General features: G+C 47.1%; 1 protein-coding gene across 1 annotated transcript in view; it reads right to left on the reverse strand.

The window, feature by feature from the left end:
* The window catches only part of LOC138282987 (ly6/PLAUR domain-containing protein 2-like), a 97757-nt gene that overhangs the window by 73548 nt on the left and 7030 nt on the right, over positions 1-17179 (reverse strand). Inside the window, exon 2 of the mRNA XM_069221079.1 lies at positions 6997-7116. Within this exon, the coding sequence (XP_069077180.1) occupies positions 6997-7116 (120 nt within the window). The remainder of the gene's footprint in view (positions 1-6996; positions 7117-17179) is intronic.

Raw genomic sequence — 17179 nt, forward strand, 5'->3', positions numbered from 1 at the left:
GATGAAGACTTGGAAACCTCAAACAGGCGCTGTTCCACCCAGTCCCAAGCATCCGTAGGTTCTGTAAAGAAGATGCTGGTGCCATTGGTTAGTACCTTGAGTCTGGCTGGGAACAGCAAGTAGTACGTTAGTCCTGCCCAGTGTAGGCACTTCTTTACTCCCACAAAGGAAGCCTGCTGTCGCTGAACGGCAGCTGTGTATTCCAGAAACAAGTAGATGCGTCAGTTTTCATATTGAAATGGTGGCGCTGTGCATGCCTTCTGTACTTCTTTATCCCTATAATTAAGAAGGCAGATCAGCACCGGTCTGGGTGGTGTTCCAGGTGGCGGTCTATGGGTTGAAACTCTATGTGCTAGTTCTACAATGTAATGTGGAGACAATGCTTCTATTCCCACTGTTTGAGCCAGCCAGGTCTCAAAAACTGCTATGGGGTCTAGTCCTTCCGCCCCCTCTGGGAACCCCACTATTCTAATGTTGTTCCGGTGGGTTCTATGTCGGAACCACGGGTGCCTAAACCACCTGTGGCTCAACAACGAGGTCGGAACAACGACCTCGTTCTAAACACTTATGCCTTTACCACGAATGCGTTTACAAAGATTTTACCATTGTAAACGCATTCCTGGTAAAGGCATTACCAATCAGCATGCACGACCCAGCATGCTTCCACCCCAGCCCCCCACCCCACCCCACCTCTTAAACCTAAACCCTGACCCCCCTAAACTCTAATCTCCCCCAGCCCCCACCCCACCCCAAAAACTAAAAATACCCTGAGTCCCCACCCCTAAAACCTAAACCCTGCCCCCTAAACCCAAATTACCCCCAGCCCCCCACCCCATCACCCGCCACCCCCAAAACAGCCCCAGTCCCAGCCCAACTTACCTCCTCCTTCACCACGTCCACTCCAACTCCCTTCTGTACCTTAACCACGCATGTACATTGTTCAGACATGTGTGGTTAAGGTACCAAAACCAGGTAGTCGTGGAAAACAAAATCGTTGTTTCGCTTTCATTTTTCACAACCTCGTGGTTCCAGACTCGTTCTTCCGGGTGTTTCCCGTTCTGGCGGGATCGTCCTTCTGAAACCTCCACCCGGTGCTCCAATTCTCTCATCTTACTAGTGACGGTGCTAACTTTCTCCTCCATTTCTGTTAGCAATGGTAGTACTCTTTTAGCTCGCTCTCTGTGTTTGCCACTCTTGTGGATTGTTTCCTCTGGTCTTCCTACAGTAAGCCTCCACTGACACCGCATCCACTCTATTGCACAAGTCTTGGCCAGTGGTCGCTATGGCCTCTAGGATTCTGTCCAATTTATCATCATGAAGGGTGACGGCCAGATCCACCTCTACACTCCTCGTCTCCATAAGACTTGGAGGTGCAGTCGCCCTCCGTTCCTGAGCACTTGCACTGGAACTTCCTCTCTTCCCCATAACGCCAATCTCGTGGTTGGGGGCACAGCTCCTCTACAACAGCACCTCACCACCAGCGAAGCAGCTTGACAGTGATGCATTGCCTGTTGCTGTCTGTTCTGATTTGCTAGGTGCTGTTTCCTGTCAAGGAGGGGGCAAGAGGGACCAAGCACCACCTCACTGACCTGTAGTTAAGTAGATCGCTGCAATATCAGGACAGGTTCCTACTTGAACATCCGAGCATGTGAACAGACAATCTGTCCATGTAGTACTGCAATATCCTACACCTGCCTGCCTACATTACTTGTGCCCTTCATGGCCAGTTTTCTACTTTATCTCAATGTTGTGTCATACCAGAGGGTCTCCGTAAGCACCTCCAGTGCCATCCTGGCCTCACCCATATCTCATGCCGGGGTGCAGTCTGTCCTCCCTCATCTGGGGACCTGTGGCTTAGTAGTGGGTGCTCCACATTCCAGGAGTCCAGGACCAGTAGGGGAGTTGGGTGGCCCTCCTCCAAGGCGACATCTCTCCTTCCACCTCCTCTGGGTGCTATGGAGGCCGCAGGGACTGCCAAGAGGATAGATAAATGATCCGTGTGTAGGGGAGACGCCACTCCCTCAAGTCTCCCCATGGTTCCCCCTCCTCCTCACCACAGATCTGCATTCGCCGGTCATTCCCGCCTCCTCTACTGCGGTCCCAAGGAGCAGAAGGACAGCAAGGGAGGCAGTAGGTGCGTCCCCCGCAGGCCCCTCTCCCACGCCGCATCCAAGCCTTCTCTCTGATCATGCTCTGTGTTTGTGAGTGTATGTCAGGGTGTTTTCACTGTCTCACTGGGATCCTGCTAGCCAGGGCCCAGTGCTCATAGTGAAAACCCTATGTTTTCAGTATGTTTGTTATGTGTCACTGGGACCCTGCTAGTCAGGACTCCAGTGCTCATAAGTTTGTGGCCTATATGTATGTGTTCCCTGTGTGGTGCCTAACTGTCTCACTGAGGCTCTGCTAACCAGAACCTCAGTGGTTATGCTCTCTCATTTATTTCAAATTGTCACTAACAGGCTAGTGACCAATTTTACCAATTTACATTGGCTTACTGGAACACCCTTATAATTCCCTAGTATATGGTACTGAGGTACCCAGGGTATTGGGGTTCCAGGAGATCCCTATGGGCTGCTGCATTTCTTTTGCCACCCATAGGGAGCTCTGACAATTCTTACACAGGCCTGCCACTGCAGCCTGAGTGAAATAACGTCCACGTTATTTCACAGCCATTTTACACTGCACTTAAGTAACTTATAAGTCACCTATATGTCTAACCTTTACCTGGTAAAGGTTAGGTGCAAAGTTACTTAGTGTGAGGGCACCCTGGCACTAGCCAAGGTGCCCCCACATTGTTCAGAGCCAATTCCCTGAACTTTGTGAGTGCGGGGACACCATTACACGTGTGCACTACATATAGGTCACTACCTATATGTAGCTTCACAATGGTAACTTCGAATATGGCCATGTAACATGTCTAAGATCATGGAATTGCCCCCTCTATGCCATCCTGGCATTGTTGGCACAATTCCATGATCCCTGTGGTCTGTAGCACAGACCCTGGTACTGCCAAACTGCCCTTCCTGGGGTTTCACTGCAGCTGCTGCTGCTGCCAACCCCTCAGACAGGCATCTGCCCTCCTGGGGTCCAGCCAGGCCTGGCCCAGGATGGCAGAACAAAGAACTTCCTCTGAGAGAGGGTGTGACACCCTCTCCCTTTGGAAAATGGTGTGAAGGCAGGGGAGGAGTAGCCTCCCCCAGCCTCTGGAAATGCTTTGTTGGGCACAGATGTGCCCAATTCTGCATAAGCCAGTCTACACCGGTTCAGGGGACCCCTTAGCCCTGCTCTGGCGCGAAACTGGACAAAGGAAAGGGGAGTGACCACTCCCCTGACCTGCACCTCCCCTGGGAGGTGTCCAGAGCTCCTCCAGTGTGCTCCAGACCTCTGCCATCTTGGAAACAGAGGTGCTGCTGGCACACTGGACTGCTCTGAGTGGCCAGTGCCACCAGGTGACGTCAGAGACTCCTTGTGATAGGCTCCTTCAGGTGTTGCTAGCCTATCCTCTCTCCTAAGTAGCCAAACCCTCTTTTCTGGCTATTTAGGGTCTCTGTCTCTGGGGAAACTTTAGATAATGAATGCAAGAGCTCAGCCGAGTTCCTCTGCATCTCTCTCTTCACCTTCTGATAAGGAATCGACTGCTGACCGCGCTGGAAGCCTGCAAAACTGCAACATATTAGCAAAGACGACTACTGCAACTCTGTAACGCTGATCCTGCCGCCTTCTCGACTGTTTTCCTGCTTGTGCATGCTGTGGGGGTAGTCTGCCTCCTCTCTGCACCAGAAGCTCCGAAGAAATCTCCCGTGGGTCGACGGAATCTTCCCCCTGCAACCGCAGGCACCAAAAAGCTGCATTACCGGTCCCTTGGGTCTCCTCTCAGCATGACGAGCGAGGTCCCTCGAATCCAGCAACTCTGTCCAAGTGACCCTCACAGTCCAGTGTCTCTTCAGTCCAAGCTTGGTGGAGGTAAGTCCTTGCCTCACCTCGCTGGGCTGCATTGCTGGGAACCGCGACTTTTGCAGCTACTCCGGCCCCTGTGCACTTCCGGTGGAAATCCTTTGTGCACAGCCAAGCCTGGGTCCACGGCACTCTAACCTGCATTGCACGACTTTCTAAGTTGGTCTCCGGCGACGTGGGACTCCTTTGTGCAACTTCGGCGAGCACCGTTTCACGCATCCTCGTAGTGCCTGTTTCTGGCACTTCTCCGGGTGCTACCTGCTTTAGAGAGGGCTCCTTGTCTTGCTCGACGTCCCTTCTCTCTGCTGGTCCAATTTGCGACCTCCTGGTCCCTCCTGGGCCTCAGCAGCGTCCAAAAACACCAACTGCACGATTTGCAGCTAGCAAGGCTTGTTGGCGTCCTTTTGGCAGGAAAACACTTCTGCACAACTCTCCACGGCGAGCGGGATCCGTTCACCAAAGGGGAAGTCTCTAGCCCTTTTTGTTCCTGCAGAAACCGCAGCTTCTTCTGTTCAGTAGAAGCTTCTTTGCACCCGCAGCTGGCATTTCCTGGGCATCTGCCCATCTCCGACTTGCTTGTGACTTTTGGACTTGGTCCCCTTGTTCCACAGGTACCCTAGATTGGAAATCCACAGTTGTTGCATTGTTGGTTTGTGTCTTTCCTGCATTATTCCTCTAACACGACTTCTTTGTCCTTAGGGGAACTTTAGTGCACTTTGCACTCACTTTTCAGGGTCTTGGGGAGGGTTATTTTTCTAACTCTCACTATTTTCTAATAGTCCCAGCGACCCTCTACAAGGTCACATAGGTTTGGGGTCCATTCGTGGTTCACATTCCACTTTTGGAGTATATGGTTTGTGTTGCCCCTATCCCTATGTTTCCCCATTGCATCCTATTGTAACTATACATTGTTTGCACTGTTTTCTAAGACTATACTGCATATTTTTGCTATTGTGTATATATATCTTGTGTATATTTCCTATCCTCTCACTGAGGGTACACTCTAAGATACTTTGGCATATTGTCATAAAAATAAAGTACCTTTATTTTTAGTATAACTGTGTATTGTGTTTTCTTATGATATTGTGCATATGACACTAAGTGGTACTGTAGTAGCTTCACACGTCTCCTAGTTCAGCCTAAGCTGCTCTGCTAAGCTACCATTATCTATCAGCCTAAGCTGCTAGACACCCTATACACTAATAAGGGATAACTGGGCCTGGTGCAAGGTGCAAGTACCCCTTGGTACTCACTACAAGCCAGTCCAGCCTCCTACAGGCGCTCAGCTCCACCGCTCCCCTCGATGGTCATGTCTGGGGAGCAGTCCAATTCAGCAACTCCAGGTCAGGTAAGGAGATCGTGTAAGATGGGGATATACCCCTCTCAGTACTCTCTGCAGCCCCCCTCCCCATTGCGGTTGATAGTGCCACTCTCAGAGAGGCCCCCCAGCCATTTCAGGATGCTTCACAAGCTCCCTGAGTTTTGGCCACTCTGCGCCATCGTTCTCCCCAACATTCGGTTCCAGGGAGCTGCATTATTTCCCTAAGTTGTGATTCAGGTGGCGGAGCTCTTCTTAGTTCAGTCCACCATCGTGCAGTGTCAGGCCACACACCCAAGTTTCTTAAAACCCCTTACCTGAGCTTCACAGCAAATACCCTAGTTTAAATGATCAGCAATGGAGGATACAACTGGAATCCATTTTTCATAGAGCATTTCAGTAGGTGTCAATCTATTAGGGATCCTACAGGACAGCAGGAGTCCAACAACCAAAAGTCCAAAAGCGGAAAAAAAAAAAAAAAACTTAAGGGGGTAGAATCCAACTTCCCACACTCAAATATACCAGTTTAAGTCAAAGGTTAATGTAACCCTTACGTTTATACATACCTCTAATCTAGCCACCTTTTCAATTTATTTTATCCCAAGAACGTTTGAGACAAGATAAAGGCACGGCAGTCAGCCGCTGAGACTACACCAGGTTCTAGTACGTTTTAGACTTAATATCTTGGCTTAGGAGAATGTTTACCATTTTCTGAGTTTGTTCGGGGGGCAGCATTTTACATTCCTGAAAAAGATACATCCATGGATGTCAGTTAGAGGTAGCCACTGTCTACCCCTTGCTTCATGAGCCCTGAAGGTGGAAATGGCAGGAACAAGAAGTAGACATGACTGTAAAAATAATGGGCCCAATTCACAAAGGTAAACTTAGACCAAAAGTCTAAATTTAGTCCAAAAGTCTAAACTTAGTCTAAAAGTTTAGACTTCTGCAGCACCACTTTGCTTGCACCCCTTAGCCTCCCACTTACGCCACCATGTGTGTGTCATATTTAAAATACGGCACACCATGGCAGTAGTCAGGGGGACTAGCGTTATAATTTTTTACACTAGTCCAGTGCTTAGCAGTATTAGCGTCAAAGAAAACTTTGACACTAATCTTGCAAAGCACCCACAGGCCCATTGAAAACAATGGGAGCCTCTTTTTAATTTTAATGTCTGCTTCTAGCAAGCGTTAAAAATGCAGATAAATTTGACGCAAAGAAATCTCTTAGATTTCTTTGTGCCATTTTTTCGTACCTCCTAGTGCAGGAATGCTCCCCATGCATACATTATGCCTGGCACAGGCATAATGTGGCACAAGGGGTTACAAAGTGGTGCAGTGCAAGCATCGTGACACTTTGTAAATATAGCACAGTGTTTTTGGCTTTCCCACACCACTTTAGCATAAAAAAATGACACTAATGTGGCATTGGAATTGCGCTAGGCTCTCATAAATACGGGCCTTAGAATTTTGGTCTAAGTTTACCCTTGTGAATTGGACCCAATGTCTATTTTCTTTTGCTCTATCTATCCTCCTGCCTTACTTTAGCAACAGAATGGAAGCTGATAAAGGTCAATGAATTGCAGAAAAGGTGGTCTTTTTATGCCGTTGTGGGAATCAAAGTGTATATGACGTAATTTCTGATATGCCAAATATTTCAGCGAATCCACATCCATCAATGCATGCCTGCAGTCATGAGCAACACACGCACTTCTATTTGTCCTTACCTGCTGAAACAGTGATGTTTGTTTTACAGAAGGTCTCATTTTCGTTGCACGTGGTGAGCGTCATGCACCCCATGGGGCTCGCCGGGTCAACGCATGTGAAGCACTTCAAAGACGAGTGTGCTGAAAAAAGGAAAGAGACACACACGGTATGAGACATATGCATGTATGCCAGTTCAGCTCCTATGTCTTCAAGGAAATATGTTTGAAATTCGCCTACGGTGGTGTGGTCGAAATGTATCTGTGGAAATGTGGAATTAGTAAAACCTGTCAATTTCTCTATGCGTGTAGGGAGTGAAGGGTAATCAAATGATTCTACACTGTCTGTAGCTACCTATAACCTACTTCACCACCACAGCTCGTTGGCCTCGCTGCAACTAATGTCAGCTTGAACTGTACCTTCATTCGTATTGTTGCAGTGTGCTCAATCAGATTGGATGCAAATTCAAGTAAAGCACAATAGAACTCAGCCAGAAATTATAATACCACAGCCAGAACTTTGCGAAGTGGATGCAGGATTTCTTTTGCAAAGAAGAACAAATTGCACGTCTTCGGTAACTCCTTTTCTGGTAGAGACTCCATTTCACATCACATTTCTCACCTTGGGAATTTCTCCCAAGCACCAGACTGGTTGGGGAGATTATTAATAGCAATTCCCTTGTGTGTCACTACATGGTGTCGTGCGGCTCCATGCTGAATTCAACCCTGCCCCAAATGTGATTTCTGGACGCTATATCTGTAACACCTTCTTGCACTGACTTCAGTTTCTTTCTGATATATGTACCATCAGATGTGGAGCTCATAGAAATCAAAATATGGCAGTATGCAGATCTCTAGCTTGGAAACATATTAACGGATTGTATGAGCCCTTTCCATAGAACGGGGAGGTGGGTGGGACAGTGAAGGATTTGCAGTTATATCAAGTCTCTACCAGAAAAGGGATTACTAAAGGGAAGTAACATGTTCTTCTGAACCACAGGTTCCCCACATTCTGAATAAATATCAAATCAGTGTTTTCCCAGGTGGTGGCTCTAAGGAATAACTCAGACCAGGAAATTCTGCAGGACAGATTGGGCGAGGTGCCCACCAAACCAGTTAATAGTACTTTGTGAATGTACGGAGGCACATCCACATAGCAGCCTGACAGATTTCCAAGGCTGGCACAACACATGCTAGTGCAGTGATAGAAGCCTTTGCTCTGGTGGAGTGAGTGCACAAGTCTTCTGAGGGCTGTTTCATGACTAGCCCATAGCAGACTGTAATGCATAGAACAATCCTTGGAGAAATAATTCTCTTTTGCACTGATTTCCCCATTTTTGCACCAGAGAAACCCACAAACAGTTGATCGTTCAATTGGTGGCCTCTGGTCCAATTAATGTAAAACCTCCGGGCCCTTTTTGGATCAATTTGATGGAGCCATTCTTCTTCCTTGGATAGGCCATGGAAATGGCAGCAAGATGATGGATTGTCCAGTGTGGATGGACGTAACTATTTTCAGCAGGAATGCTGCCGTCATCCAGAGGATGAGAGATCACATGTACCACCTCCAGCAGGATCCAGTGAGCCAAGAGGCCAAGCACCCTCAGAAGCACTCTCATTGCAACCAAGGTCAAATGCTGGAACATCAGGATCCCAGCCTGAATATCCTGGATTCACTAAGGTGGAGGGAAGGCTCGGGAAAGCACTGTGTCCCAGATAGATACAGTAAAGCGGAGCCATTGGTAATGAGTTAGGTGTGACTTTGACATGTTTCTGGAAAAGCCCATTGATGTCCACTGGTCAGCTGTTGTCTGGAGGTAGTTTATAACCGTTTTAGGGGAGCCCATCTTCAGTAGCCAGTCATTATCAAGGTATGGGAAGGTTGGTATTCCCAACCTGCCCACAATGTCTGTAACAAACACCCTTGTGAAACACTGAGGTCAGCTGATAAGGCCAAAAGGAAGCAAAGTGAACTGAAAGTGCTCTTGGCTTACCTGAAACCGCAGGAAGTGAAAGATGGGGCTGTGGAATCAGCATCCTGAAAATCCAATGCCACTATCCAGATTTGGGGGTCCAGGGCAGACAGAACTTGGGCCCATGTAAGCAAAATGAACTTGTGCTTCAGGAGAAAGAGGTTCAAAGGGCAGAAACCGATGATGGGGCAGAGAAAAAAACAGGAGTAACAGACGGTCCCTGATCTCTGATGCCAGCACTCTTACTATTGCTCTGTTGGCGAAGAGAGCTCTGTTTGCTAATTAAAGCATGGACAAGTGGTCCTCTTGTAGGTTTTGAGCTGCAGGTGACTTATCTGGAGCATGTGACAGGAAGTGTAGGGAGAAACCGTGTTTCACAATCTGAAGTACCCATTGGTCAGATGTGATGCTCCTCCACCTGGGGGGGTAGAAGCTGATTTGGATTCCTGCCAGGTGATTGTGGGCTGCTGAGGACAAATTCAAGCATTTTTGTGGCAGTCACGAGACGGATTGCTGCAGTTTGGGTATAGTGTTGCCTCTAGGAAATTGGACACTGTCGACATGCTCCCCACCCTCTACCTCAAAAGAACTGGAAAGCCTGTTGTTGCTGAGGTATGTACTGACATTGCCTCTCATGGCATCCCCTACTGAAGACTGAAAAGAGGTAAGTTTGTTTGGGGAGCTGCCGAGCAGAAGGAATTAGTCCTAAAGAGCAAGCAGTGGCTTTGCTCTCTTTCAATCGTTCTAAGGCTGAATTCTCTTTTACTACAAATAGCCTAGAGCCATTGAAGGGCATTTCGATTAGAAACTGATGGATGTCAGAAGAAAACCCTGTGGAGCGCATCCTGGCACGGCAGTGCCAAAGCACCAAGCTGGTTCCAATTGTCCTACCCAGGTGGTCGGGGATGTCCAGGTGGAGTCTTTGCTATTCCATTCCCTTTACTATGCTCCTACCAATGGCCCTCTTATTATTATATATGTGGCCATTGGTGGAGGTGGTGGGAGATAGGAGAGTGCATCGCTCCTGCTGGATTCAGAGTACAAGTTTGTCCTTTCTGATTGGTCAGACATTAACTTATGTTATGAAGATCTTTGTTAGACTTGTCAGCCTTGAGGTGGTATTCCCCCAAATTTTTGCTTGCCTCCCTCCATTTTTCTGATCTCGTTTTTGGTGGTTTTAGGACTCTGCACACTTTATCACTGCAGATCAGTGCTAAAGTGCCTGTGCTCTCTCTCCTAAACATGGTAATATTGGTTCCTACCCAATTGACATAGTTAATTTTCTTATTGGTCCCTAGTAAGTGCAGTACATGTGCCCAGGGCCTATAAATTAAATGCTACTACCGGGCCTGCAGAACTGATTGTACAACCCATATAAGTAGCCCCTTAACCATGTCTCAGGCCTGCAATTGCAAGGCCTGTGTGAGCAGTTTACTAACATTTTGACTTGGCATTTTAAACCCTTTGCCAAGCCTTGAACACCCCTTTTTCTACACATAAGTCACCCCTAAGGTAGGCCTAGGTACCCATAGGGCAGGGTGCAGAGTATTTAAAAGGCAGGACATGTACTTTTGAGTATTACATGTCTTGGTAGTGAAAAACTCCCTGTTCCCAATACACTACTGGACTGCGCTGGGTGACAGCTACATTTGTGCATTCCATCCAGAGAGCCATACACACAGGCCACTCAACTGCATCTACATTCATTTGCACACTAATCGGTCTTCCTGAGCAGGAAGGGTGGAGGGGCTTATACACCGGTTCGAAGGGTAGTGGCCTGACCACAAAGGATTGCTAACCCCCCACAGATAGCCCGGCAGACAGGACTGGGCTGAAAGTGATCTGGTGCACTTCAATGCCGCTCTCTGAAGTCTCCCCAATTCAAAGACACTTTTGGGTATAAGTACTGGGTCTCTGAACTCCTCAAATCAGACACTTCTGGACATGGAACTGGACCTTTGTCAGAAGAACTATTGTGCTGCTCAAAGGACTCAACTGGACTGCTTTTCTGGAAGGACTGCTTTTCTGCATGCTGCCTTGCTGCCTGCTGCTCACTGACTGACCCTGCTCGAAGGACTCTGTCTTCCCACCAGAGTGGTCTCCAAAGGCTTGCTGGCCTGCCCCCTGTTCTCCTGCAGGCTCAGGGACATCAAAGACTGTCTACAACTCTACTGGTGCTGCTGGACTTTGACTTCTTTGAGCCCTACCCTTGACTGATGTTCCCCTTCCAAGTTCTGGGCCACTGAAGTGGGTTCTGCAGCTGCTTTCTGCAAAAAGCAACGCATCTCCTCCATTGTGGGCAAAAAATTGGTGCATCGCTCTCAGATGGTTAAGCAGCGGGTGTTCAACGACAGCAGATTCACAGCCTACGCAGCTCACTGACAATGCTCTGCCCGGCCTGACTACGATGCATCGCATTCACCTTAGAGGGAGCCTGATTGCAGTGCCCTCAACTTTGATGCTTTGCCCCATGAAATGCATTGTTTTAGCAGACCCTGCATGAGTTCTGTAACTAGCCTACTCTCCATCGCAGTCGTCCTGGAATTTGGATTTGCATCTGTCCCTCATGACCTCAAGTAACCTTTTGAGCGCTAGTAACTTCTAAGAACTGTTTTCACATTTAATCTTAAAAAATGTGTATTTCCACTTCCACTGTATGGATTTTTGTCATTTTGGTCTTGTTTTACTCAGATACCTTTTTGTGGTGGTTTCACTGTGTTACAATTTGAGTTATTGCATAAATACTTTACACGTTACCTTCTAGGTTAAGCCTGCCTGCTCTGTGCCAAGCTACCAGAGGGTGAGCACAGGATAATTTAGATTGTGTTGTGACTTACCCTACTAGGATGGTGGTCCCTACTTGAACAGGGTACATACCTCTGCCAACTAGAGGCCCAATTTCGAACATAGGTGATCAGCAGTGAGGATAGGACTTATGTTTGTGTTTGTGCAGTGGCACACAATAGCTACGTGTACACTACCCACCCACCAACAACTAAGACAGTTTTGATTTTTTCTTCAATTTTCTCTCCTTTGTATTTTGATCTGTCCTCTACATTGTGTCTCTTGTCAGTTTTGGAAGTGGAGCCATGGAGTTTGAGCTGGCTCATCTGGTGGAGTATGAAGTAAACCAGTTGTAAGGCTTCTGCAAGGAGATGGGGGTAACTGCCCAAGAAGCCACCAAGAAGGTGAAGTTATAAATGGAGCCTGGGCCTGGGTAGGGCAGAGGCCCACTCATAAAGCATGATGAGTTGGAGGAGCCTGTGAATGGCTCTTGTGAGGAGCTACCTGCAGCAGTTGAGGGGAAACCCTGGATTCCGGCCTTCTTTAAGAGTAGGAATAGCCTATCCCCAGAGGAGATGAGGGAGAGGAGGGAGGAAAGGGAATTTAAGCAGCGGCATATGGCAAAGCTAAAGATAGAGGCTGAGGGGAAGGCCAAATGAGCTGAGGCTGAAGGGCCTTAGCTGAGAAGAAACTTTTATTGTTTCACGAAATGAGTCTAAAAGAACTGAAACTTAAAGATGGACAGGTGAAATTTCTGCAAAAAGTGATGCATTTTCTCCAGTGCAGGAGAAAACTAGTCGCATCACTCTCTGACGGCAATGCAGCGGCTGGCCGATGACAGTGGATTCACAGCCAAATTGGCTAGTTGGCATCACTCTGCTTGGCCTGATGGCCACGCATCGCATTCACTTTCGCGGAGACCGACGACGGCGTGACCCGGCTGCATGGAAAATACCAACGCATCGTGCCCTCAGCATTGGTCATTTGCTCCATCAAAGGTACTGTTTCAGCTGACCCTGCGTGGGTTCTTTCACCAGCCTACCCTCCATCTTAGTCAGTCTAGATTTTGGATTTGAACCAGCCCCTCACAACCTCAAGTAACATTTTGATGGCTAGTGACTTCTAAGCACTGCCTTCACATTTAGGGCCTGATCTAGAACTCGCTGGACAGGTTACTCTGTCCTAACCATGACAGATATCCCATCTGCCAAAATCTAAATCCCATAGGACATAATGGGATTCAGATTTCAACAGACGAGATATCATCACTGTTTTGATGGAGTAACCCATCCGACGAGTTCTAATTCAGACCCTTAATCTTCAAAAATGAATATCTCACTTTCCACTGGATGGATTTTCATCATTTTGGTTTTACATTACTCAGATAAATATTCACTTTTATACTAACTCTGTGTGGAGTTTTTTTTGGGGTGTTTTCACTGTGTTACTGGATGAGATATTGCACAAATTCTTTATTAATTGCCTTCTAAGTCAAGCCTGCTATCAGAGGGTGGGCACAGAATAATTAGGGTTGTGTTGTGACTTACCCCGACTAGGATTGTGGTCCCTAGTTGGACAGGGTGCATACCTCTGCCAACTAGAGACCCAATTTCTAACTTTCTTTGTTAGACCTGACAGCCTTATGTGGTCACCCCTAACTTTTTGCCTGCCTCCCTCCACCTTTTGGACACTGTTTTTGCTGGTTTTAGGACTCTGCACACTTTACCACTGCTAACCAGTGCTAAAGTGCATATGCTCTCTTCCTTAAAACATAGTGACATTGTTTAATACCTAATTGTCTTATTTAATGTACTTGTAAGTGCACTACATGTACACAGGGCCTGTAGATTAAATGCTACTAGTGGGCCTGCAGCACTGATTGTGCCACCCACCTAACTAGCCCCTTAACCATGCGTTAAGCCTGCCATTGCAAGGCCTGTGTGTGTAGTTTCACTGCCACTTTGACTTGGCATTTGAAAGTACTTGCCAAACCTTCTTTTCTCCCTTTTCTACATATAAGTCACCCCGAAGGTAGGCCCTAGGTAACCCCTAGGGCAAGGTGCTATGTATATAAAAGGCAGGATATGTACCTGTGCAGTTTATATGTCCCGGTAGTGTAAAACTATTACATTTGTTTTTACACTGCTGTGAGGCCTGCTCCTTTCATAGGCTAACATTAGGGCTACCCTCATATACTGTTTGAGTGGTAGATTCTGATCTGAAAGGAGTAACAAGGTCATATTTAGTATGGCCAGAATGGTAAAACAAAATCCTGCTGACTGGTGAGATTGGATTTAATATTACTATTTTAGAAATGCCACTTTTGGAAAGTTTGCATTTTTCTGCACTTAAATCCTTCTGTGCCTTACACTCTACGTCTGGCTAGGTTACTCAGCAGCTCCCATGTGCATTTTACTCAGACTACCCCAAACACAGGATGCTCAGGCACACCTGCACACATCTGCATACTGAATGGGTCTTCCTGGGCTGGGAGGGTGGAAGGCCTGACACATTTCAAAGGACAGTGGCCTGCCCTCACACAATGGACTGCCAAACCCCCTACTGGGACCTTGGCAGACGGGATGGAATTGAAAGGGGACCTGGTGCACTTCTAAGCCACTCTTTGAAGTCTCCCCCACTTCAAAGGCACACTTGGGTATTTAAACAGGGCCTCTGACCCCACCAACTCAGACACTTCTGGACAAGATACCACTGGTGAAGAAACTCTGAACCAGAACCTGCAACCTGCCAAGAGGAACTGCCTGGCTGTCCAAAGGACTCAACTGACTACTTTTCTGCAAAGGACTGCTGCCTTGTTGCCCTCTGGCCTTGCTGAGAGGTGCTCTCCAAGGGCTTGGATAGAGCTTGCCTCCTCTTCCTTGAAGTCTCAGGACCAAAAAGACTTCATCCTGCAAAGAATTCCTTGTGCAGCGAAAATTTGAAGCACAACCTGCCAGAAACAACACACAACCTGATTCGCAGTGAGAAAATCACCGCACGGCAAAGAGGAATGACGCAGCCTGGCTCCCCAAGAGGAAATTGACGCAGCGCTAGCATTGCGAATAGCACTTCGATGCACGGCCCACTGGATTGACGCAAAGCCGAGCTGGAATGGCGCAGCCCAACTTCCTGCGACAAGCATCAACGCAGTGCCTGCCGTGCGAGAGAAATTTTCACTCATCGCCCACCTGATCGACAAAGTTCCTGTGACCTCGTCCTTCACGACCAGGATTTCTCTGCACTGTCCCCGGGGTGTCTGAAAACACCACAACCCAAAGAGGATCCAAGTCCGCGCACTGGAAATCGATGCAAATGTCTTCCCTGCAAGGAAAATTTGCGGTGCATTGTCTGTATGTGCCTGGAGAAACCGACGCATACCTCCTCGTTTTCCACGCATCTCTTCCTCTACGGTCACTTGTGGAGAATTTTAACTCAATCCAGGTACTTTGTGCTTGCAAGAGACACTTGTTGCTTTCTAAAGACTAAATACTATTTTTATCATTCTCTGAAGCGATATTTAAACTTGTACTTATCCAATCTTGATGGTTTTGACCTGCATTTAACCAGATAAATATCATATACTTTTCTAAACACTGTGTGGGGTATTTTTGTGGTGCTATACTCGGTTATTGAATGATTTATTGCACAAATACTTTACACATTGCCTTCTAAATTAAGCCTGACTGCTCAGTGCCAAGCTACCAGAGGTTGGGCACAGGATAAATTGGATTGTGTGTGACTTACCCTGACTAGAGTGAGGGTCCTTGCTTGGACAGGGGGTTACCTGACTGCCAGCCAAAGACCCCATTTCTTACACTCTTGCTTTCAGTCATTCTCTTTGGAAATGACATAGTTAAGGAGATGGGCCCTAATGTTTTTCTGGATTGTCATTACGTTTGACAATCCCAATGGGTATGTTGCACTGGGTGCAGGACACCAAGAATGTTTCTCCTTCAATGCTGGTTAAATCCCAATATGTACAGAATGGGTGCTTGAATCAGGTGGTTTGTGCCATCTGCTATTCCATGTCCCGAGGAGAGGTAAGACGTTTGACCAGCCCTAGTTGTGTAAGGTTAATGTGATTAATATGTAAATGACATGATTAAATACCATCAATGCTTAATTGTTAAAAAAGTGCAAAAGTCTGAAGCTTTTAATGTGACACTGCTTCCAGGGCTGTCAAGTACCAAAGTTGCTGCATACCAAGAGCCTCATTTACAAGAAGCTGACGGATTGGCCCCAATGCATCAGATTTCTTGCACTTCCCAACAATTCCATAACAACACCATGGATGCACTGTATTTATTCTATAGAGCTCCATAGCACATTTTTTCACAGATGCGTCAGACATTCTGCCGCATCTGTGGCCCTAAAATGATGCATTGCTGGACTATTGTCACAAGCAATGTGAGGAAGGCTCCCATAGAGAAAAGCCCTGAATCAGTTTAACGCCTGCTCTGAGCAGGAGTTAAATTCTCACACAGTGAAGTCACAGAACGACGCAGTGAAATGTATCACTTTTCCTCAGGGAACTCCTACCTTGTATACATTATGCCTTGCGCAGGTATAATGTGATGCAAGGCTTTATAAACTGATGTATTAAGCCCAATGCGTCAGTTTGTAATTGTGGAAGGGTGTAAAGCACTTGTTGCACCACCATTGCGTAAAAGAAAATGAGGTGACCGTGGCGCAAATTCCTTGTAAATGAGTCCCCAAGTTTTTATAGCCTTAATTCCATCTGAGAACTCCTTATGCTACCAGCCTACACGTCCTGTCTCTTTGTCTCACTCTTGCAGGTTCTTGTTTATCCCTTCTTTCTTGCTTTGCCTCTCGTTTCCTATCTCTCTCTTCCTTCTTTATTCTCTTTTTTATGCTATTCTCTCTCTTCCTCTGGGTCAATGCCTGATGATAGTTCCTAAAAATGATTGCTGATGCCTGCCACCCACACCACTGGCACAAAATAAGTACTAGATAGAATCTGTGCATAAAAAGGACCACTTGTGGATCTCTCCTCTGATGGTATAAAACACCTGTGTAACATGGAAATGCAAAACAAAAGAATAAAGTCTGGCACCTGGAGGATAATTTGGCACTTATCAAGGTACAGAAGCACTCAGATGCCAAAGTGACTCTTCCAGTTCAAACATGGATCTGTCTGATGCTGTGACATTTGCAGCCATGGAAAAGCATGTTAGAGGAAATGGCAGCACTTTGTGGAGCTCAATGGGAAAAGTCAGGTGTAGTGACCAGACATCATTTATTCAGAGGCTCAGTTCACAGATGTGATATGCGGCTTCAGAGACTGGTGAGTGAATGGAAGAGTTGAGGAGTAGTGGCAAGGAGACTCACAGATTTTGCGACAAAGAGACATCGGACAGGTTCAAGTGTAGGATCATTCTACCAGGTAAGAGTTTTTTTTGGAAAAGGCCTGGATTGCTAAAGTACAGGCT

Source organism: Pleurodeles waltl, chromosome 2_2, assembly GCF_031143425.1.
Source record: "Pleurodeles waltl isolate 20211129_DDA chromosome 2_2, aPleWal1.hap1.20221129, whole genome shotgun sequence".
Classification (NCBI taxonomy): domain Eukaryota; kingdom Metazoa; phylum Chordata; class Amphibia; order Caudata; family Salamandridae; genus Pleurodeles; species Pleurodeles waltl.